A 24,402-nucleotide genomic window follows, 5' to 3' on the forward strand; every position below is an offset into this window, starting at 1 on the left:
TGTTTTTCTCTCTCTTCATCCACACTCGTATGCACTGTATGCCAATTTCCAGACTTGTCTGTTCCCTTGTAGTTATGGACTGTTCTGTACGATGCCATATTGTAATGTCAATTTCCCAATAAAAAAAAAAAGATTGCACTATTTTACAACAGTCGAAATCATCATAAATACTTAATAACTATAAGTAGCTAGCAGTTTATCTATCCACATTTGGCTTGCAGCAGCTAATTCGTGCTACGCATGCGTATTAGGTGCTCGTTACGCGAATACGGAAGTAAGAAGGGGAGTATCATCTTGCTTCGCCTGTAGTCTTTTCCTGTGTGTGTAGGTGTGGCAACAATACAGTATAACTATAGCTACAAACTCTGCCTATAATGATATATAATCCTAATTATTTTGACAGTGCGCGTGTTGTTTGCATTTTATCTACCGATTCCACTCATATTACACAGAAATATATATGATGTAATAAAGCAAAATGTGCGCATGTCATCCTTTCTTTTGTGCAATGAACACTCAATCCATTAGATGGCGCAATGTCTGCACAGTAAGAATCAAAGTGGAGCTAAGAGAGGTATGCTCTCATGATTGAGACACTGATGTTAGAATATCAGTGGTTCTTTTTGGGAAATGAAATCATTTGCAACAAAACAATATATTAACCCAACGCATGTTACTGGAAGGAAAGTGCAAAATGTTATCATGTAGGAAACATAAAGGTATGTAGGCCTATATGTGTTTGCTGCCAAATAGTAGAATATTTCTTAAATTATTGAAAAAGAAAAAAGGAGATGAAAATATCATAAAACATATGCATTCATATGCCAATAAAACTTTGAACAACAATAATATATTATTGTAGTGTGTATGTTAAATTGCCATAAATGGTATTTACAAATCACCACAGCCAATAGGCTACATAATCTTGTGGAAAAAAATGACTCAACAGGGCTCCATAGAATATCAGTGGTTTGTTGGGGGAAATTAAATAATTGCAACATAACAATATATTAACCCAACTCATATTACTGGAAGGGAGTTGCCAGCAAAATGTTATCATGTCGTGTAGGATACATAAATGTATGTAGGTTGTATGTATGTGTTTGCTGCCAAATAGTAGAATATTTCTTAAAATATTGAAAAAGAAAAATTAAGTAGAAAATATCATGAAACATATGCATTCATATGCCATTAAAACTTTGAACAACAATAATATATTATTGTAATGTGTATGTATTGATTGTTTGCACACAACAATATTTGCACTATCTGTTTATATCATGTTTATTTTTGTTTATAGCTTATATTGTATATTGGTAGACTTTCATTTTTTTAATTCTTATTTTATTCTAACGTTTTTATCTATACTTTTGTTATTATACTGCTTATTTGCACCAACAAAACCAAAGCAAATTCCTAGTGTATACCTTTTACACCTGGCAATAAACACTGATTCTGATTCTGATGTTAAATTGCCATAAATGGCATTTACAAATCTCCACAGCCAATAGCTCTACATAATCTTGTGAAAAAAATGACTCAATAGGGCTGCACGGTATGATGAAACACATTTAGACACTATGCGCTTGTTAGAGAGACAATCGGATCAGGTGATGACTGCCCACTTATAAGCATCAGTGTTCATCACTTCAGATCCAGGGGTTTCCTTCCCAGGGTACCAAGGGCTTTCCATCTACCACGCAGGCTACAATACGAGTTCCCCCACGCATTGTGGAGATCCGCTGTGCCTCCAGGCTGCAACAGACTACTCCTCCAGGCAAAAAAAAAACAACAAGAAAAAAAAAAGCACAGGTTTTGGTGACAGGCACCATGCGCAATGACTGACTCTCTGCTCGTATCCAGCAGGCGCTGCACAGACATTTAGTCCGCATCATTCCTCTGACAGCTCCCTGAGAGAGAGGAGAGGAGAGGAGAGAGGAGAGAAGAGAGCAGGGCTGGATTCGCAGGTAAGCTATAATATGATCTCCTTCGAAGCATTTGCAAACATTGCATCCTTAACCTTAAAATCCCTGTGAGGGTTATTGCGTTTGGATAGTGACTCAGTGCGTTAGAATTTCCCATTTACAAGTTGAATGAATGCAGCATTTCATTCACAAGAGAGAGAGAGAGAGAGAGAGGGAGGAGGGGGCTGGAGATGATTTCTTATGAGAGAACACATTTTATTGCCTGTATTTATTAACACCATTGTCTTTACGAGCCTGTTACTTACTGAGTCATTTGAATTTGAATAAAAGAAGGGAATATTTGTGTGTGCAGTGCAACTCAGTGTGCATGGAGCTGCTGCTGCTCATTAACCTTATGTGAGGTGCAATTTATTATGTAAATGGACTTTTGATTGATTCCTTTGTTTTAGGGAAAAAAAACATGCCTCACTGAAAAAACATTGCTCTGCAGCAGAAATGCTCCTGTCATTCATGCCAGAGGTGTTTTTGAATTGTTGCATTGATTTACTCCAGCATGCTTTTGGTGTTGTGATTATGTGCTAGTAGTTTATTCATGAATGGCCGATGAATATGACTCTCGGTGTGGCTCGATGGGCTTTTGCTAAATCCCCCCCTTAAGGTTCATTAAAACGAGACTGCTGGCACTCCTGCAACACGGGTGCTTCCTTCGTTGTAGATCTGATGGGGAAATAGGAAAACAGACCTGGGTAAGTCATGTGGGAGATTGTGTGGTTGCGGTCCCTGGGCGTTGCTGCAGGATTTTTTAGGAGTGGGGCTTTATGATGTGCCTGCAGACTGGGAGGAAAACATCCCCTCCAGATGCTGATGTGCTGGGCATGGCAGCTCTCAACTCCAGCTGTGCCACAGGACAGGTGATTCAGTCGCCTACTTGTTGGGATGTTATCTCACCCTGCACCCTGTAGGGTTATCACACTTAGTGGGGTCAGAGTCAGTGTTGTAAACGGACTTATTGGACCAAATTGCTTCTGGTGTTAATATGGAAGGAGGACAGAAAAAAAGAAGCTGCCTCTCAGCTGGTTCCACCATCTCCAACTCCTCCTACAGACCTGAAGCATGGGGATTAAATGGGGGAGGGGAGAGAAAAGACTGAATGAACGGTCTGAGAGATATCTGCAGCTGCCTCCTCTCACATGAGCAGCCACAGTAGTGATTGGACGACACCCTTCTGCTGGTACCCCCTCTCTCTCTGTATTTCTCTGCCAGCCCACTGTTTTCTCTCCAGAGAAAGACTGGAATCAGGCAAGAGAGAGAAAAGGGGAAAACTGTGTCTTAGCATACATCACAGGAAACAAGAGCAAACGAGAGATGGGGAGCACTAGGAAACATGGGTGTTGAGGGAAAAGGTGGAAAAAGATGGAGGAATGAAGTAAGTGCTCTGCACGCTAACTGCATAATTTAAAGCTGAGGGCGACTGTAGTATCCATAATCCCATGTCTTCCTCTCTAACCATGCTGTCTTTTCATCCATCCTAGCAAAATGCATCATTTCTGACAAATTGCAGCCACGTTTTATCGATACGAGAGATGATCCATTCCCGTTCTGCTGCATGGGCTTTGAAATTTGGCACAGGTATTAGTCTCCTACAAAGACATAGCCTGGTGGACACACACATGCACACACAGAGCTTTTAATCATTCTCGTCTTCTGATCTTGCCGTTACCATGGCCACAGTTGGTAAAGGTGCATGACTCTATGTTCCTCTGTGCTCTTCACAATCCATATACGGAGCTCAGGACCCAAATCACATGTTTTACTCTAAATACGTGTCGGTTTTCTGTGCCCTGTTTTTGAGCATATTTTTAAATTTGCTCTGCGAGAGAGATTATTCTGCCGTTTGTGGCCGAGGCTTCAGAAGGGAGTGGCTTCATCTTCAAATTCTCATCAGAGCGGTGGATGAGAATCGATTCACCGCCCTCTCTGAAACTGGTGATTAGATCTGCCTAAACATTGTGGCATATTGGAAAAGACACTTGTAATTAATGTGGCCTTTAAGCAAAGTTCCCCCGAGAGAGCGAGCAGTTAAAAAAATAAAACAGATTCGGGGTTGTGGTCGAATCTATAAGCACCAGCCCATCTATAAGCAACCTTTCTGTCCACTACCATTTATAATCTCCGACGCTTACATTCATCTGATTAGAATCACCTCTGTACATATAGCTGCAGTGATGCTCTCGCCCCAGAGGCTCAGAGTGACGTCTAAATAAACAAACTTTGCATTTCAAATCACATAGCCGAGCTTCCTAACAGGGTTTTTTTTTGTCTCAGAAGTTGGGCCAAAGCTTATTGTTAGCGTTGCAGTGTTTCCAGGCTAGAACAGGCTCTTGTTTGCCAACAGAGATCCGCTAAAAAGCACCCAGGGGCATTGTACCTGCTAGTTTGCTTGTGGGACAAGAGGGAGGGTCAGATATCCCTCATGCTGAACCGTGCCAGATCTTCAAAGCAGAGCAACAAAGAGACCGAATCATAGCCGTCACACTGAGGGGATTGATGGGAGATCTATAACTTATATGTTAAGAACCATATCTCAGCAGACCACCAGCTGCAGGTCACTGCTGGTTAGTAGGAAATACAGACGCATAGTGTCTCTATACAACAGACCTTTACTGCGCTGATTTAATAGCCCTTTCTGGTTGTACTTGTTTCCCCGAGATAAGATAGGGAGGAAATTGAAGGAGCATGAATGGCCAATGCATCAGCAGCCAGTTCTCAAAGTCCCACCTCTTACCTCTGGGGCATACTGGGATGAATCACCAAGCAAATTTGAGCCTTACTGCAGGCTCTTGCTGGATTGCGGTTAATTGAGTGCTCCATGTCCGATAGCCGGTTACTCCCGTGGTTCTAAAATAAGGACTGGACAAAAGAAGTCTCTGAATTACATCAAAATGTCTGCTAAATTTGAGGCTGATTACTGGCAAATGAGACTTATAGGATATGGACTGCTTCAGTGTGTTGATTTAAGAATGAAAAACAGCCCCCCCCCCCTCCACCTCCCCCCACGCCCCTCCCCGTTGAAGTGTGTCGGATAGGGCCAACAGCGATAGCAGGATGACAGCACGGTGGCTTGTTGGTCACTGGATGGTCTTTCCTGTTTGTCCTCCAGCGATGCGGGACTCAGAGAACCATGCCTGCCAAGAGTGTGTATTTCTGCAACACTCTCGCATCTGAGTGGAGAAGAGCGCTCACAGGTGGTTCCACAGATGGTCCCTGTCAACGCCACCGTCTGACTGAAAACATGGACGATTTGTCGACGCCACAGACCTAAAAGACCGACAAACATCCTGTTTTCCGAAATAGAGTTATTCTAAATCTGTCTGCAGCTCTGTGATGTTTTTTTTTTCTCCTTCAAATCCACTGCTCTGTACATAATGCCTGATATAGGGACCGGGTTACACTAACGCCTTAAAGAGTACAGAGTGAAAAGCAAGGGTGGGTGGGAGTTGTAAATAATTAAGAAATGCTGAGTGATGTTTTCGTCCTGCAGCGGAGGGCTTCTTGGTGCAGTGCTTTACAATCCTGCTCAGTTCCAGGCCTCAGTGTGTTGGCAGTCCCCTTATGGGGGATGGATGGAGTTGTGCCATGCAACCGGGAGTGGGTGGCTACCTCGTGTTCTTTTGGTCCTTCCTACCTCGTCTCCCCCACTCGCCCTGCGTGCCCGGTGCGTGAGCATTAGACATCAGCAGCTCAATACTGAGAGGAGTTGGTTGGTTAGTTTACCAAATGAAAAATGTTCGTGACAATCCATTCGTTAGAAAGCCAATTAGCACTCATAACCCTTTAGGTTGGGTGTACTCATCCAATCATCATCATCATCAATCATCCATAGTATACTAGTTGTGTTTATGGCCCAGTTAGCTGTGTGGTGGTATACCAGTTATAAGATTGTCCATGAAAACTGTCTGCACAGACCTTGAATTTCTTTTCGACGTTAGAGCCACCTACCAGCAGCCCACACGTCACCACAGAATGTGTTTTTGATGACATGTAGCCTACGTGTGAGTCAAGGTATTGTCAACTAGTTCATGTTTTTTTACGTTTTAGTGAAGGTCTGTAGATGACTCATAACTCAACAATAACATAATGGGCTACTTACTACTTAGACACATCATTTTCCATGAGTAGATGTAAGTTTTTATGAATCCGCGACGGAGGCATTATGTTTTCGAGTTGTCCGTCCATCTGTCAGTCCGTAGGCTACGTCCATACATCTGTACGTATGCATGTACGTTCAGTCCATTCTTCGCGATATCTCAGGAATGCCTGGAGGGAATTTCTTCAAATTTAGCACAAACATCCACTTGGACTAGTATGAAGTGATTAGATTTTGGTTATCAAAGGTCAAAGGTCACTGTGACCTCACAAAACACATTTTTGGTATTAACTCAAGAATTCATGTGCTAATTATGACAATTTCACACAAATGTCTGATAGGATAAAATGATGAGGTGATGACATTTTGGACAGACATGGATGTAAACTGCAACTTGACTGGTTGGAGGAGGCATACAATCGTGAGGCAGTAGTTCTAGTTATCTCTTTTGGAAATAATTTCTCACTCATACAAGCCCTATGCTTATAATTCACAAGTTTATATATATATATAATTGCCTTCCCTCTGTCCCAAAGATTTGTATATTGGTAAATTTGACTTCTGATTGGATCTCAATCAAGTCTGTATTTATAGATGTGAGTGAAGAAGAGATTTAAATGAGAAAAAAAAAATGCTCCGGCATGATGTCCCAGATCACCACAGGACTTGAGTCGAAACTGTAGACCGGCCAAGATTCTCCGGTCTGAGGATCTCAGGCTGTGTTCTTTTTCATAATACATAAAACAATCTGAGTTAGTGCCAGGCCAGATGGTAGAGGAAGAAAAATTAGGGTGAAATTAAATATGTATATAGTTTCCTTCTCTTCTTTAACCCATCTATTTAGATTTTGGTTTTGCAGTTTTAACATTTAAAGGTGCTAAATGTGAGATTGGGAGCATTTCTATTGCCTCCGCACAGCTTTCAACAGGGCAACGCTGCTGATCGAGATAACGCCTGCCCACCATTCAAAAGGCATCTCAGCCAGTGCATATTCCAGATGCCCCGCTTAATTCAGTCGGTGAAAGCGGCGTGCACGCCTACCTCGACCACATGCCTGATACAGACAGGGTATTTGGGTATATTGTGATTACAGTCTTAGCCCTAAATAGCGGAGTACAATACATTATACTATTACAACTGAATGAGCGAATACCATACAGCAGTTCAGGTGGTATAATTTTTTTCTCTGCGACATCGTTATCTTGTCAACGATTAATGACACAATAAACTTTGATCGCTCTGACAGATACACGCTTTGTTTAAGTGGTATGTTCCTCCCTCGGCGCTCATCATCACTTCTCGCTGGATTGACCCCCGGCTGTATGACAAGGAGCGCACCCACTGTTAACCAAGGGAGAGACCCCGATGTGTGGGTGCTACGCTTCTGCAACAGCGCCGTCGGTCGAGATGGCGTTATCAGCTGTAACCGTCGTAAGAGAGCAGTGCAGAGCGTGCACTAAAAAGCACGGCATAGACGCGGTCGTCCCGCCTATGTCAACAAAGCAAGGAGAAACTCGGATTACAACACACACAGAGGGAGAGTGACTTCATCCTCTGCTCAGGTAGACATTACTCATCTATCTCTTTCATATAAAATACTTGTTTTCTGCTATATTAATGCTCAGAATATCATATAGAGCACCTTTAAGATGGAAATTTACAGTATGTACTTCATTTGACAGTTCTTAAAGCTAGGGTCGGTAATGCTGAGACGCTAGCAAGAGTAAACTAGATTATAAAGATTATCCAACCAAAAAACCCAGGCAAATCTTTTCCGATGAAAGTAGCTAGCCAGATTCTTTTCTTCTTTTTTTTGGAAAGATGAATCATTTTACTGTTGCTTGGTGTAACTGTGTTTCACAACACGATAAATTAAGAATATGAAGTCACACAAGGCAGTATTAGTCCAGTAATGGCTAAGTTTAAAACATTAAAATATTATAGCTGAGCTAGATTCTGGCAGCACTGTGAAACATTGTGCATGGGTTGCAGGGGTTATTGGATCTTTAATAGGAAAAAGCACAGTGTGTTACAGCTGATGAAACATTAATGGCCACAGCAACCTGAAATAAAATGTGTATGGTTTCAGCAGGATTACTAAATCATTGGTAGGGTGGAAATGCTGTGCTGAGTTGAATATCAACTCTGACATCTATTTAGCATCAGCACCTTGGAAAATGTTTAGGAGGAAAGTGCTGATCTATGCTGCATTGGTCAACGGTAGTAAGGATTGTTGGCGGATGATTTGTTGGTGACTACAGCAGAGCTTTAATGCGACACCCATTATACGTAAGTAAGTTTTAGCCCGTGGCACGGAAATACGAATGGAGGCCTGATTAAAGTGAAACCAATTGTGGGACTTTGCATTGATCTCCGATTCTCATTAACCCATTTTTAGAAATGTCCTTCTTGGAGGATGGCGAGGGAGTTGTTGCCCTGGAATTCAAGTGCAGTACCACGTCTTGTTTCGGTGTCAGTGTATTCAATACGTTGACAAATAGGACACCAAGCAGGATGTAAAATAATATGTTGTAACATGCATGTGGAGTCAACGAAGTCACACCCCTTTTATTTAGGGATTGTCCTTCCTCTAGTGTTGAACACAGTAATAATTGCTTTTATGGATACTTTAAAAAAAAAGATTTTGGGGCATTTCTGCTTTATTTTGATAGAGAGAGAGACAGGAAAGGCAGGGGATAGAGAGAGGGGATGACATGCAGCAAAGAGCCCTGGGGCACACTCCAACCTGGGCTGCTGCAGCAAGGATTCAGCACTAATGTTACATGCTACCAGGTGCCCCCAGGGCTACATTTAACTATTAAAACCTTTCTTTTACGCATTATTTTTTGCTGATCTCAGTACAAAGGAGATGACTCTGTTCCCTCTATCCACTACACCCCCGAAGCTCTCATTGCTGTATCCATAATGATCCATGTTGGATCAATCCATCAATGTCCCGCTGCCTCGTTGTCACTCGCTCTGCTCGTTTCCACTAGCAAGTACCAGAATCTTGAAAAAAATGTCGGGCTGTCGGCCATAGGAAGGTGCTTTTATTCCAGTCTACTCCTTTTCTAGTCATATGCTCTGCAGTAATGAGTCATACACCTGCTATCGAAAGTCACATAACAACATTAATCTGTGCATATTAAAAGAAGTTACTCATGCTGAGCATTTCTCTTCAAGTATCCATGGAGAATAATACATGGCTGTGTTTCTAAAAATGGACGTAAAATGTGTAGGGTGCGCTCCGGGGGCTGTGCATGCATACATCCCTGAAGACGTACAGATGCAGATCTGTATTGACTATCCTCTCGGGCCTTGAGGAGGAGATGCAGCTTTCTAAATTGGTCCTCTCCACCCCCATATGAAACCCTACTCAGGAGAGATCCTGCTGGGTGGATGACTTATGATGATCGAGCAGATGACTAGCTCGAGTCGATGCTCTCCCTCCGGTCTTTCCTGTTGTCATCTCACACACGATGATCCGATACTATCCATGCCCCGGTGTATTTGTAGACACTGTTGTGTGTTTGCTTCACAGTTCTTGGCACCACTTTTGCGGACCGCCACCATCTGAAAACATCGTCACGTCATGACATTTTGGAAAAAAAACAACCCACAGGAAATTATCTGATGCTCCCCAGAGAAGAATCCACCACCTGACTGAGTCATCTTATATTGGAGGAAAACATGTATGAGATGAATGTTGCACCAAGTCAGAGTCACAGATGACGCAGATTAGTCGCATTTATAACCTCAAGAGCATAGACGATGATCGCCTGAGGGCCGCGGTGATGTCAGATCTGATGAATAACAAGGCTCAATATGACATTTTGGTCGAGACAGCCCATTATAATTGGCCTCAGATACATTTTTGAATACGTTTTGAGATGTAAAACCCTCTCTGACAGCACAGTAGGTGAAACCAACTGAAGCATCAAAGCCTATACTGACAGCTCTTTATGAGAAAAGTGTGTGCATACGATCCTTCCGACTATCTCCTTCGTGCTAATTGGACTGTCACCTTGGCAAAAAAGTCCACTTCTGTAATGCAGTAACATCTATCCTCAGCGCCGTGGAGAGGGAGAGAGCTCTGACTTGTCTGAGTCGGTGATTACCCAGCCCGAGCCTGACTGCCTCCTCCCATCTGTCTCCCTCCATCCACCTCTCCAGGACAATCATGTTAGGACAAAAGTGGGATAATTCATTTTGGCAAGTGAAGGAGGGCCGCGCTCGAGAGCCTCTGTGTGTATATATGATGTATGTGTACAGTCAGAGTGATGTCTCAACCGTCCCACTGCTGTTAAGAAGTGGAAACCGACAAATGCTCCCTGAAGACTGTGTTGCCACTGTTGGCTGGATGCAGCAGCATCAGAGGGGAAAGCGAGCACACACCCAGAGTGTCTATTGATAGCACAACGAATTTGTTGTTATATTCTGTGAATCCCGCAGGCAGTGCAGCAACAGATTAGAGCTCAAAAGGTATGTAGCCCGACGTTACGCAGCATAAAAACGAGCAGTTGAATGAGGGAGACAGGCGGCGGCGCACCCCTCCCTTTTCGCTCCCTCTTTCACTTTCTCCAAGCTTCTATAGTGCTGTGAAAAGCTGAGGACAAGTGGAATTTATTGATTTTCCTTCTAGCCTTATCCTTATGCATTCCTTACTGTATCTCTTTCAATACCGTACCTGCACTCCCCTCATCCTGCACCATCATAATTCTGGACATTTGAGGCTCCAGAGAGGCTTTTAGATCATCTTGTTGCTCTTTTTTTTTGGAGCTTCTCTGACTGCTGGTACTTCCCCTCAGGACATACACTGCTGTGTCCTCCGGCCTGTGGCTGCCGCAGCGACACTTCATGTGTTGTCTGGCTTGAAGAGGTTTGAAGCAGCCGGAACAAACTCAACAAACTCACACACACACACTGAGCAGACTTGCCCACGGGCACTCGCCTCAGTGATTTCTGTTGACGTCTTTGTATCGTCTTTACCATGTCACTCTGCGATTAAATCACATTGCTGGTGTATCACAATGGATAAGGGCTTTGTGAGAAATTCAAACAGTTGACAGCTCACTGTTTTTCCCCCGTCATCATTAGTGCTGGGCTGAGTGCACAAACCACTGCAGAAGCTTATCTCCTGTCATCATGTGCTTCAAACACTGATGACACAGCCATCCTGTAAACAATCCAGTCCCGATTTCACCACACGGAGTGACAGTAACTTCCCTACAGATTTTATAGCCCTCCCGATAATAACACCTGACCACACATCCAGCCCCATCAGCATCCCCAATGAAGCAGCAGAAGAACTGTAAATACACAGACATCACTTTGGATAACAAATCTCAGCTTCAACCGATACACCGTGAACAATCAGAAACGCCGGAGACAAAAAGAGTCTTAGTCATCCTTGTCAGTACCTCTTCCTCCCACTTCTGTATCGTGGCATAATTGAGCCACTCCTGCTATGGAACCATCTGTTTCTTTGATATGTGTGGAGTCACAAACTGGAAGAAATGACACCACCCACTTCAGCGTCCTTTCACTCATGTACACTGATGTAAATGGAGCGCTTGCTTTGTTCACTACCCCTGTTAAGCATAGTTTAGGCTTGTATTTAACAGATCCGTTGTGTTTGTGTTATTTCTTTGCAATGTTTTCCTGCGTCCATTTACTTGCTTGAATACGTCTGTAGAAAATAATCTGATAAAACAGGCTTGGCAAGAGGAGATGGTACTGACTAGGCTGTAAATTTGGCAGGAAATGTGCTTACATTGCCATTGGTAGCTGATATTTTGTTGCTATTTCAGGCTTAAATTCACAGGAAGCAAGTAGATGAAGGGGGAAAAAGTGATTAACTTTAATTGATTTATTTGTTTGGCTCATGATAATGTGAGGTCATCATTCGCTGCCTATTATTTAACCCTGCATCACCATGTGGCAATTAAAGGAAGTGTATCTGGTGACTCGCCAATTCAAGGTCAGCACTGTTGTGGCTCACAAATTTGTACGCAATATCCTTCTTGATGAGAGAGTAGCCCATGGTGGCAGTTAAAGTCAGTGCTGCATAAGCATGAGATAAGGATAGAAGGGAGCTAAAAGTGTGGACTCAACACACAGAACTTGGACGCAAATTTTTTTTATTTATTCCCACCCAAATTAAGAGCTCTTAATACAGAGTTGGCAGCTTTTCGCGACATTAGTTTGAGATTGTTTCATCCCTGTCTTTCTGTCTGTCCTCCTGCAGACTGTGATAGTGCAGCATGACGGACACGGTGATGAGCAGCGGCTCGGATCGCTGGCAGTCCAACGACAGGCAGAGGACCGTACATGCTGGGTAAGCACGATTGTCAGAACATTTTCATATTGTAAACCTTCCCTATGAGTCTATCAACCCTTCACTGTACTCTCTTTGTTTCACCTGCATCCCTCTGATGTGTGATCTGTGCCACAGTGATAACGAGCAGTAAGTAGACAAACCCCACCTCTCTTATCTGCATCGTGTACATCTGCTCTGTAACGGTTCAGAAAGCATGTGTTGCAAATGTGTGATTGGATATCATTTAGTAAAATCATCAGAGGCAGTGTAAACTCAGCTGGAGATTATGTTTTGCCGACAGGGGCAACTGGAACACGCAGCCGGGCCCTGGTCCTGGTCCAGACCTGACAGATGAAGAGAAAGAGATCATAAACAGTGTGATCGCTCGTGCTGAGAAAATGGAGGCCATGGAGCAGGAGAGAATTGGGTGAGAGGTCGTAAAGCATGCAGCGGTTTCTCCGATGTGTGCATATAAAAACAAAAAGAGACTGATGACACGCATACATTTTGGACCTGGGATGATTAACGGTGACATTTTAAGTAAGATTTCACCCTGTGCTGCTGCAGGCGCTTGATAAACCGCCTGGACGACATGAAGAAGACCGTGTGCGGGGATGGACAGTCCCGCTGTTTGCTGTGTGGAGAGCAGCTGGGTTCACCCGGGGTCAGCTCAGTGGTGTGTGAGGACTGCAAAAAGGTAGGTAATGAGTCAGCCAATTATTATAAGACAAAAAAAACAAAAAAAAAACTGTCCCCCTGCTGCAAATTCACGCAAACGTCCAGAATACACAATAGGTCATGCGCTATGAGCTGTGCATTTGTAATAACATCGTAAATGGTGAGCAGCTGGAAATCTTAATTTTCTCCTGTCGTGTAGAACATGTGTACCAAGTGTGGTACACAGTGTAGCAGTCGGCCACGCGCCGTGTGGCTATGCAAGATCTGCAGAGAACAACGAGAGGTGAGTGCTTTACATCAGTGGACAAATAAGATAATTCAGTTGTCTGTTGGTAAGCCTATAACACATACATATGTTTTTCTCAGGTGTGGAAGAGGTCTGGTGCCTGGTTCTTCAAAGGTTTTCCTAAGCATTTCCTGCCATCGCCCATGCCTTTATCTAAAGCCCAGGAGGCGGCAGCAGAGACCAAGGGGCCACCAGCCTCTGAGCCCAGGCAGGGAGTAACCCAACCACCGCCATCAGGTAGATTTACCCCTTCAGCTTTAGTCTGCAGTCTTTTTCAGTCATTCTGTATTTTTACATCTGGCAGCATGCAGGTCCTTATCACCATCAGTCAGAGTCAGGCTGCTGCCTCTGAGCAGCAAGTTTTAGGTTTTCAACTTTTCAATATATAGAAATCTTTACAGGGTAGCTTTGGTATTATTCAACCTGGATCCTATTTTCCCATGTTTTTGTGTCTAAGTGACTAATGGGGACAACAATTTCTGAAATTGGTCCAGTATTGAGGGATAACGCCGCAAAACGAGCTGCAGCGGCAAGTGAGCAGCGTCAATGTAACATTATGTCCATTAAAGGTGCTTGTTTTTGCCACCGACAGGCTCAGATTGTTATTATAGTGTCTGACAACAATATGGAAAGGACCCTACAGAGAAATAAAAAAAATGTCTTACCTTGTTTGCTTGTTATTGTGTCCAAGTCCCGCTCAAGAAGTCTCATTGTGAAATCTGAATATCCGTATACTCTGGCTCAAATAAACACAGGCTGCCATCGAATTCAAGGACCAATTTCAGAAATTATTGAGATTATTGAGATTTCCATTCGTGTTTACTGTTGTTTTTTAAAGTTGAACTGAAATACTCCTCACCTTTTTGTGTAATTACATAAACTAAATACTAGCTATTGTGCATATTTTTCCATTTTTAAAAATAGGATATTTCCAAAAGGGGAAAAAAACATTTTTGGACATATTATGGAAACGACGTCTAAACTAGCGTCAAGCCTCTGGGTGGGCGTTTCCCATAGCAGACTGACATCTGGTGGTCTGTGTTGCTAGGAGACGAGCTGTCATTGTCCATAGTGTACTACAGTACAACGCCATACTGTAGAAACTACAAACGTTAATTCAACAAGTCCACCTAGCGTTGGCTCTTAGCGATTTAAGCTATCCGTGTCTTTACAATATTCATCATTTGGGAAGACCCATGGTGCTTAGAAGTTTATATTCCACTCATAAAGCTAGCAAGCTAGTCTAACTGGCTCGCACTTTCACAGCGGAAGCTAGTAAGCCTAGCTTGCTCATTATTCCTGCTTTTGTGGTTATTTCAACACGTGCTGACACGAGTCAATTGGCAGCTCCTATGCGATATCTGCAGAAACATAAATGGTGTTTAAATATCGTCTTGTTGTTAATTACAATTTGGACCAGATAAGTAGGCCTTGGCAAGTCAAAACAAACATCAGGGAGAGCCAATAGCAAAAATGTATTTGCATTTCAGGCCAATTTCAAACTATTTTTCAAGGCGCCACCTCTCCAGTCTCATTAGATCAGCATCTGCACACGAGTCTTCTTGCGACCCCGCCTCTCATTGCTCTTTTCAAACCTTTTATCTGCTTCCACAAATTCGGCAGTGCCACCCCACTGTTGCCGAGGAGGGGGATGAAGAGCTCAATTAAGCTGTCGGAAGGTGCATGCTGTGACATGGGATGAGCCTCCAGGTGGTGCTGGCAAGATGGGTCACATCATATCATTTCAATGTGATTACCTGAGCAATGTTATTCCCCCGTAAAAGAGAGGGGTATAGCTCGAGCAGACGGGCAGACTTACTGTATATAGCTGCCGCATGTACAGTAGTCGGCTGCCACAGCTTGATGTAGTGTACTGTATGTAGGTCAATGCCTTTGCAATGAAAGAGCTGCAACATCAAAAGTATCCAGAGAGACTAGGGAGTATTACAGATTCCACTGCAGCAGGAGCCTGAAGTGATGTGATTATGCGCGTCTCCCCCTATGTATAGTGTGCGTCTGTGTGTTTACTGTATTATGCTATTCATGCTTATTATTATTTTTAGCACCAGAGCCACAGGGCCGTGGTGGTTACCCACCTGTTGCCCCTAAACCATCAGTTGGACGCATGGCCGCAGGCGGGGCTGGTCCTGAGGAGGCGGGGCAGGGCAGCCCAGTGGTGATGAAGAAGATGGTGCCCGTTCAGAGCTCCAGACCACAGCCTGCTGCATCGGCCACCATGGCCCAGCAGGGTGAGAAACCCAATCCTTTTGCTCATGTCCCTTGTTAAAAAAAAGAGTCCCAAGCATTAACCAAACATTGCATCCCTAGCGGTGTTATTTTGTGTCAGTCTCAGATGATTGAATGTGGTTGTAGGTCCAGTGGCAGGAGATGGAGGGGTTCACTCCTCCGGTGCTGTTCCCCCAGAGCAGCGAGCGCCTCCTGCAGCGAGAGAGGAGAGGAGGCAGCCCGCCGCCTACGGCGCTCCTCCCGCCCGACAGCAACCTCCCCCAGCTGAGGAGGAGGAGGAAGCCAACGACTATGACTCTGATGAAGCCAGTGAGTACACCATCTGCTCAGTCTTCTCGTAGAGTAAGGTGACCGGTGTGTGTGGTTTAATCTCACCTCATGTACAGTTTGACATGATTTCTTTCTGTTCATTTAAGGTTCTGTCATTCAGCATGTAGTTTTGGGCGTTGATGACTATTTGGCAGCATCTCTGTTCCCCTTAGGGATTCTTAGTCATACTGTGCTCAAGCTTGATTTCTGCCTTTTAGTCTGCTGGTAATAATTAATATCTATAAGTTGCCCAATAGTCGTTGCAAACAGGACGTATCATTCTGGCAGCATCTATTAAGCTGGGTAGCATCGTCAAACGATAAGCACCATATGTTATCGAAGCACGATAATCAATATCCGAGGAACTAAAGCAGAGGAAGACGGGAATCACTAAGTCAATAGTGATACATAAGCTATGTGATAGTTTTCTTTTCATATATCCCAGTTTAATGATGAGAATGGTGCCATGCCATTCATGTTCTGCGCCCGCAGCGTCAGACGGCCTTTATTCTCTCTCTGGGGGGATTGGGTGTTAATTTGTTTTATTGAGGTCCGGGAATATGGAGCTGTGCAAATAATTTGAGATGCAACGGGGCTAACAGGATATAGATTCCCCTTGAGTTTGATCCACTCCCCTGTGATGGGAGTGAACAGGGCAGAAATAGCAATGGTTTCATGTGTCTGGTCTCTATAGAGATGGGATGGTGAGAACAGTTGGGTCCTGTGGTGCTGACTGGTTTCACTCCGCTCAGCTGGGTTTAACTTCTTCAGTATTGTTGATCTAAATGTCCTGGTTGTTTGAGCTTACACCTGCAGTAGGCAAAATGCTTTTGGCATCATTGGGCAAAAATTCCATAATAACCTTTCAGCATATTGTAATTCAAGTGCTCTGAGAGAAAACTAGACTTCTGCACCTCGTGATTGGCTCTGTTTTCAGGCTTTAAAAAATCTGATTCGCAACATGGCTGCAGGGTCACAAACTTTCTCATTTTACAGCTAAAGAGAAATAGGCATGACAGTAACAGAATAATAATTCATATTTGATCAGCGCTGCCTAGTTTGACCGTTTGACAGCTGCTCAGAGACGACCTCCAGCTCTGATTGGTTGTATTCCTCCGGTCTGTGAAATCTTGCAGATGCCATTAGGAGCACCGGAGGACACAGAGGCTCATGATTTTTTTTCAGATTACCTGTTTTATGCATTACTGTCAGGATATAGTGAGCATTTTATAAAAATATTTTTTTTAATCCTATTTGCTCCATTTTTTACCCACTGCTGCTTTAAATAACTGTGATATTCAATTAGAAAACAGAGTTTGATCATTGTTAATTGAGGTCTGATGAAGTGTGTTTTGATGTATAACCGATCAAATCTATAAATATATCTGATGATTAGATAAAGGTAGATGACCTAGTGCTGCTTCTTTTTATTTTTATGGCTGTAGACTCTTAGTTTTGTCAGATCTTCGTGTGCTTGGAGCACCAAGTTGGTGTTGAATCTCAGCCCAGAAAAGTAAACCGTTATATAAGAAAAATTAACAAAATGACATTTGATCATTTTGTACCCCGACAGCTACGCTAAGCAATGAATCTCCTCCAAAGAAAGTCTGTGTGGGCAGCATTTCAGTCTCTTTTTTTCTTACCCAGAACCATATTTTCCTGAATGTCTTCCTTTGAGACTTCAGTGTTTATTTGATTTCTTTTATATGATATGCCCCTGCTTTGAAATGAGATTCCTGTGCTGTTTACTTAAGGTAAATAGAGGCCTGTGAATGTTTCATGAGTGAGGGTCAAGACTTATTGTCCATCCTTTCTGACCATTCTGGGCTGGTACTCATTCTCACTTCTATTCTCAAATTGAGTGTTGTTTAATTATGAGAATCTCGCTGTATTTATACTTATAATTACTGAAGAGCGGATTTGCTGCCCCCCCCTGTAGTCTAATGCAATGACTGGTCTGGGTCTCTTTCAGCCACCCTGGGCTCCCTGGAGTTCAGTCTGCACTATGAACAGGAAAGCAACAGCCTCCACTGTAGCATCATCAAAGCAAAGGTACCACCACACTCCTCGATCTCTCGCACAAAGGGACAATTACAATCAAGTGGTTTATGTTAAAAGGCTCCTGAATGGCACTTTGGCTTAATTGCTCTCTGCTATTTGCAATGATGTGATGGACGTGGCGCTGCGTTTCTCCTCAGGGACTGAAGCCCATGGACTCAAACGGACTGGCAGATCCTTATGTCAAACTTCATCTGCTGCCTGGGGCTAGTAAGGTAAAAGACGCACGCATCTTTCCTAAATTAAGCTTTTACTTCCTTTAAAAGATGTATTACTTTGAAATCCTGCAAAGCAAAACAAGGGAAGGGTGGTGTTTTAGACCCCCGTGGTTTGATGACAGGCCTGTCTGCTAGCTCAAGCCTGACACCTTGTGGTGTGAATTGACAAAAATCATAAAATCAGCATAGGGATGATATGTAGAAATAGATATTAAGACATTGTAAATAAATTAAAAGGTATAGTGAAGGTACATTGTTTGCATAGTGTAATTATACTGTGCTGTAGTGGAGAATCAGTTGCAAATTTTGCACATTTTGATCGGAAGTAGATTCTCCCTCTGATAAAACACCACAAACCACAGATGTGTGTGATGTGTGCAGTAACATGCCTTGAGATAGTTCCATTTCCTTGTCCTTATCTAACCTGCATCTAACAGTCTAACAAGCTGCGCACAAAGACCTTGAGAAACACCCGTAACCCTGCATGGAATGAGAATCTCACCTACCATGGCCTCACAGAGGATGACATGCAGCGTAAGACCCTCAGGTGAATATTACACTTCAATCACCCTGTGTTTATGGTTCAAACATAATGTGGCATTAGTTGACTCTTTTACAGGTGCAAGACGTCTGTATGATTTAGACCCCTTTTTGATTTATACAGGGTGTCTGTCTGTGATGAAGACAAGTTTGGGCATAATGAGTTTATTGGGGAAACCCGAGTGGCGCTGAAGAAACTGAAGATGAACCAGAAGAGAAACTTCAACGTGTGTCTCGAGAGAGTCGTCCCTGTGAGTGAGACTCAATTGCATTCAAACAACACTTTGTTCTCCTTGTCTGAATCTCTTATTGACCTGCTGTAATCTCGTTCCCCATCCTCGCAGACAAAGAGAACTGCAACAGCCGGGGGAGCCAGAGGCATCGCTCTCTACGAAGATGAGGCAAGGCTTTTTATTTCCAAGCATGTCTGAACGTGACAGATTCCTCCCAGAGGTTCTTGCAAATCTTATCATGAACCCTACTGAACTATTTCCCCCCCCCCTCTGCTCTGCCTCAGCCGGGGAAAGAAGGCGGAGATGTGGAGGAGCGCGGCCGGATTCTGATCTCCCTCATGTACAGCACCCAGCAGAACCGTCTCCTCGTGGGTGTCGTGCGCTGCGTTCACCTGGCCGCAATGGACGCTAATGGCTACTCCGACCCGTATGTCAAAATGTACGTATAGCAGGAGGAGACGTACATATAGATTGCAAATGTAAGACTGTATGAAATGGATGAAACGGCATTGAATTAAATTGTATTAAATTTGCAGATGCCTGAAACCTGACATGGGGAAGAAAGCCAAGTGCAAAACACAAATCAAGAAGAGGACTTTAAACCCAGAGTTTAATGAGGTTTGTAAGAGAGTTCAAGGTGAAGGGCTGCAATTAATAAAAAATCCCCAGATTATTATCACATCATTGTGTTTATATTAGGGCTGTCAAAGTTAACGCGATAATAATGAATTAACGCTAATTCGTTTTAACGCCACTAATTTCTTTAACACAACTTGTGATTTTTAGGTTGTAGCGGGCTCAGTTTTCAAGCTAGAATGAAAGTACTGGCATCATATGAAATTACAAAAACCTAAGGAATCCATTGGTACCAACCATGGCATACTTAATCCAAATGTATGTAAATTTTGGTGAGGAAAAACTGTCATGGCCATTTTCAAAGGGGTCCGTTGACCTCTGACCTCAAGATATGTGAATGAAAATGGGTTCTATGGGTACCCACGAGTCTCCCCTTTACAGACATGCCCACTTTATGATAATCACACGCAGTTTGGGGCAAGTCATAGTCAAGTCAGCACACTGACAGCTGTTGTCTGTTGTGCTTGAGTTTGCCATGTTATGATTTAGGCATATTTTTTATGCTAAATGCAGTACCTGTGAGGGTTTCTGGACAATATTTGTCCTTGTTTTGTGTTGTTAATTGATTTCCAATATTAAATATATACTTACATTTGCATAAAGCAAGCATGTTTGCCCACTCCCATGTTGATAAGAGAATTATATACTCGGAAAATCTCCCTTTAAGGTACATTTTTAACAGATACAAAATTTGATTAATTTGCGATCAACCACGATTAACTATGGACAATCATGCGATTAATCAGGATTACATATTTTAACCTTTTGACAGCCCTAATTTATATTCCTTGCAACTTGAGTATGAAAAATGTTGCAAAGTTGCTTTTAAAATGATGAATTAATGTCAAATTTTCAGGAATTCGGCTATGAGATCAAACACAGCGAACTGGCCAAGAAGGTTTTAGATATCTCCGTGTGGGATTATGATATTGGGAAGTCCAACGACTACATTGGTAAATATTTTGAGAAGTATCATTGATGAAATAAAAGAACAGTGGTCACCTGCTCACACCTCACTTCCTTCCTGACAGGCGGCTGTCAGCTGGGTATCTCTGCCAAAGGAGAGCGGCTGAAGCACTGGTACGAGTGTCTGAAGAACAAGGACAAGAGGATCGAGCGCTGGCACACCTTGTATAACGAGACTCCAGTCACTAGTGATTAACCAGTCGCCGCCTGCAAATACAGCATGAGCTAAAACTTCCCCACTTGGTTTTCATTCATCTCCTAATGCACTTTTATTGTGTTATTTATTCTTTCACTACCTGACCATCACACAGGCTCACTCACCTTCCCTTCCCCTCATGTAGTATCCTGTCCCCTAATTAATAACAATTCCTCTGCCTGTGCTGACACTTAATCTGCCTCTGGGACAAATCACGGCATAAATGAATTAGAGATCTCACTAATGTAACCAAGACATCCGTCGACGAACAGCTGCACAAGGACCGTCATGGCTGTCAGTGATGTTATATAGCGCGCTGACACATTGCTAAAGCAAATGAAAAGCACTGGCACAGAAACTAGAAAAGCAATATGTTATGGCGTCTGCGGTCAAAACCCATTCAAAGTCATAAAAAACCTCGATTGAGCTCATAAATTCATTAGCCTGTCAGGGTATTTTTTTCTTTCTTTATATCTCGTGTGATATCATCATGCTGTAGTGTGCAACACTTGAACTGTATAAGCATGCCAAGCCACAGACATAAGAAAACACGCAGCTGCACATTCAAATATCTCAACTATGCCCACCGTCCTGAACATATTGTATATTTCCATGAAGAAATGTTTACATACTGATACATTGCTCAGGTTAGGATAGACTTCTGATATACAGATGATTCATAAGTCAGTGGACCATGAGCTCGATGAATCTGTCATCAGCCGCTGTTAATTAGTGATTTAAAATCATAGCACACCTAGTTAAACATTAGGAAGTTTTGTGTGTAGTTATTCAAGCTGGGAATTATGATTTGTGAGAAGTATTAACTGTGTGATTAGAGAGACTTTCAGTTTATTTCTTAGTTACAGTGAGAATTGGCAGGAAAAAAGGATTTTCCTCCTGCTACCTCAGCTCTTCAGAAGCTCGTGGTTCACTCTGACGAGGTTTTCTACTGTAGTGTTTACATTGAACGCACACGGCCACACATCTCCCGAACAAATTTGGCTGCCTCCGCTTAACAGGGAGAGAACAGGTTATGTCATATGTGCAGCTTTACCTGCATGCACTGTGCTCGTGACTCTGGCGTGCCTGGAGCAGTCCGCGTTTACCCCGATGCACACCCTTTGCACAAAGCAGGGCCCTTCTCTCCCCCTTCTGCCACACCCAGATCATTCAAGGCTTCAGCGTGCGTTTGTTCACTAATCACAGCAAACCAAGGAAAGCACACCTCACAAAGTGGAATGACCTCAATTTATACAGCTGTTTGCAAGTTATTCCAATGTCAAAAATAAAGACGACAACAAAAAATCCTATGCATGAAATGTCTTGTGGTTCAAGATATATATATACTTTGTAAGAAATTAATGCTATTGTAATTCCATCAATGTTTACACTTCCTCTCCATAACATTCCTGTCAATACTTTATATACACAAGGCCATATTCTGCATGACTATGGTGACTAATGGTGTAATCTGAATAAACTGGGTTGATGGCATCCACAGGTATGCTGATAATCAACCGAGCACATCATCAAAAGACTCTATCGGTAGCAGATATTGAGATATTTCTGTACATACACATACAAATCTCTCCAGTGTCTTGTTTTCTCTGCACAGCCACAGTGATTCAAACACCCACCAGTAGCATCACACACTGTCATATGTCGTGCTACTTCCGCTACAGTAATCCTCACATCATGATCAACATAAAAAAAAATAATCAATAGTTTTTTTAAACAAAAAATAGCAGGCTTCTCTCTGAGCTAGATCATAGCTGTCTTCTACTTGATTCTGCCAGTTCAGTGGAATGTTTCTTGGTTTATCTCTGTATTTGTACATAGATAGTGCATGCACTGGAAAAAAAACATGTATGTTTGCAAATAACTTTGCATGTAAAGATTTTGCAGAGAGTTTACACAGATCAATAAAATCTAATGAAAACTGACAAGCCTTCTCTGTGTAAGGACTTATTAGAGTTGAGGTATGACTTCAGTGAAGACCATCACAGAAGATGAAACCAGAGGATGGGAGCTGCATAATGAACTTCACTAGTAGGTAGTGTAAGTTATGTTAATGTCACTGTTGTGCATAATATATTATTAAAATCACATGTATAGCCACCAACAATATCTTAAACGGGACATATCATGTAAAACTCACTTTTTCAGTGCTTGTGCATGCATTTGGGTATCTGGAGCACCTACCAACCCACAAACACAAGACAACCCAGTCAGTTTTTTGTGGGCTGCATAAATTAAAAAATGTGATTCAACAAACCATTCACATTTTGCTCCCTTTAGTCACATGCAGACTCATTAGAATATATCACCCACAGCTTGAGAACTACCTTTGCAAAGGTGCACCATATTTTTCTCACAAGGTATATTCAGACAGACAGTATGAGAAAAATAATGTGTTTTATTGAACATTAAAGCATGTAAACATGTTCTAGTAGGAACCCCAAAATACAAATATGAACCTGAAAATGAGTATGATATGTCCCCTTTGAGTCAGAATTTCCATCATTTTGCCACACCTTAACGGTCATGTCTGTCCTAAATTTCAGTTGGAAACCAGGTTAAGACACCTCTGCAGCTTTTGTCCTTAATCTAGGTGAGGACATGGTGTCAGACATATTTCTCCACCTAGATTAGTCACAGCCACGACAGTAGGCCTACAGTACATCCTTAGTTTTTTTTTGCCTTTATTTCACAAACTGGTCATACAGGTTCAATTACAAAGACATGTGCAAAACTGTAAAAGGAACAACAAGACAAAATAACAGATGCCAGGGGATGAACAGCTTACACGTTCAAAGCCAGGGAAAATAAACATTTAGATAAATATATTAAAGGAGGTGCATAAAGTTACCGTCTTAAAAGCTTTTTTGTTTTCGGAGGAGAGAATCAATTTAATGTATTGTTTGGTTTCATGTTCAAATACAAAAAAAGAAGGTTTAGATTTACTAAATGTGGATTTATGTATATGAAATTTAGCTAAGAGAGTCATCAGATTAATAATATAATGTTCTATGGTTTTACTGTTACCTTTATGGAAACCAAACAAAACAAAACATTCTCTAGACATAGAATAAAATCAGGGTCAATATTATCAATAATGAATCTACTCAAGTCCTTCCACAGCCTTTTGCTATGGGTACATCCTTAGGTTGACAAAATGCACAAAATCTGAAATGCGTCATTCTGACACCTGCGCACTGATTAGTTTGTTTAAACTTGGAATTTATAACTTTGAAAATCCTCTAAAATTAATGCCTATAAACCAGCTATTCTCAACCACTGGGCCGGGGCCCACTTGTGGGCCTCAGAGGACCACCTAGTGGGCCGTGGAAGACCTGCCAAATGGTTAGATTAACCTCTTCAAAATCCGATGGTCGCTATTCTGTCTTTCAGAGGTTGCAGCGGGCTCAGTTTTAAAGCTACCGGTATCATAGAAAACTAAAAAACCTAAAGAATTCATTGGTCCCAACCATGTCTTGCCATCTTGTCGGGAAAGGAGGCTAAATAACGCTCCAAATATACACTAAATTTTGGCGAGGAAAACTGGCATGGCCATTTTCAGACGGGTCTCTTGACCCCTGACCTCAAGATATCTGAATGAAAATGGGTTCAGTGGGTACCCACAA

The 24,402-nt window shown here is 42.5% G+C and overlaps 1 protein-coding gene across 3 annotated transcripts; it reads left to right on the forward strand.

The window, feature by feature from the left end:
* Positions 1-1,651: 1,651 nt before the first annotated feature.
* On the forward strand, positions 1,652-22,694 carry LOC141769366 (rabphilin-3A-like). 3 transcript variants are annotated; one of them, XM_074638346.1, is made up of 17 exons: positions 1,652-1,967; positions 12,320-12,421; positions 12,693-12,818; positions 12,959-13,088; positions 13,269-13,352; positions 13,436-13,592; positions 15,419-15,604; positions 15,729-15,911; positions 17,884-17,963; positions 18,110-18,184; positions 18,625-18,734; positions 18,852-18,978; positions 19,072-19,128; positions 19,245-19,399; positions 19,497-19,578; positions 20,453-20,549; positions 20,628-22,694. In XM_074638346.1, the coding sequence occupies exons 3-17, from the start codon at positions 12,790-12,792 to the stop codon at positions 20,756-20,758; spliced, it is 1,683 nt and encodes a 560-aa protein (XP_074494447.1). In that variant the 5' UTR covers positions 1,652-1,967; positions 12,320-12,421; positions 12,693-12,789; the 3' UTR covers positions 20,759-22,694. The 3 variants fall into 3 exon arrangements, with proteins under 3 accessions (XP_074494447.1, XP_074494446.1, XP_074494448.1); XM_074638345.1 differs by lacking the exon at positions 1,652-1,967 and adding an exon at positions 3,204-3,351 and having other exon boundaries at positions 12,320-12,409; XM_074638347.1 differs by lacking the exon at positions 1,652-1,967 and adding an exon at positions 3,219-3,351.
* The last annotated feature ends 1,708 nt before the right edge of the window (positions 22,695-24,402 follow it).

Source organism: Sebastes fasciatus, chromosome 6 (genome assembly GCF_043250625.1).
Source record: "Sebastes fasciatus isolate fSebFas1 chromosome 6, fSebFas1.pri, whole genome shotgun sequence".
NCBI classification, from domain to species: Eukaryota; Metazoa; Chordata; class Actinopteri; order Perciformes; family Sebastidae; genus Sebastes; species Sebastes fasciatus.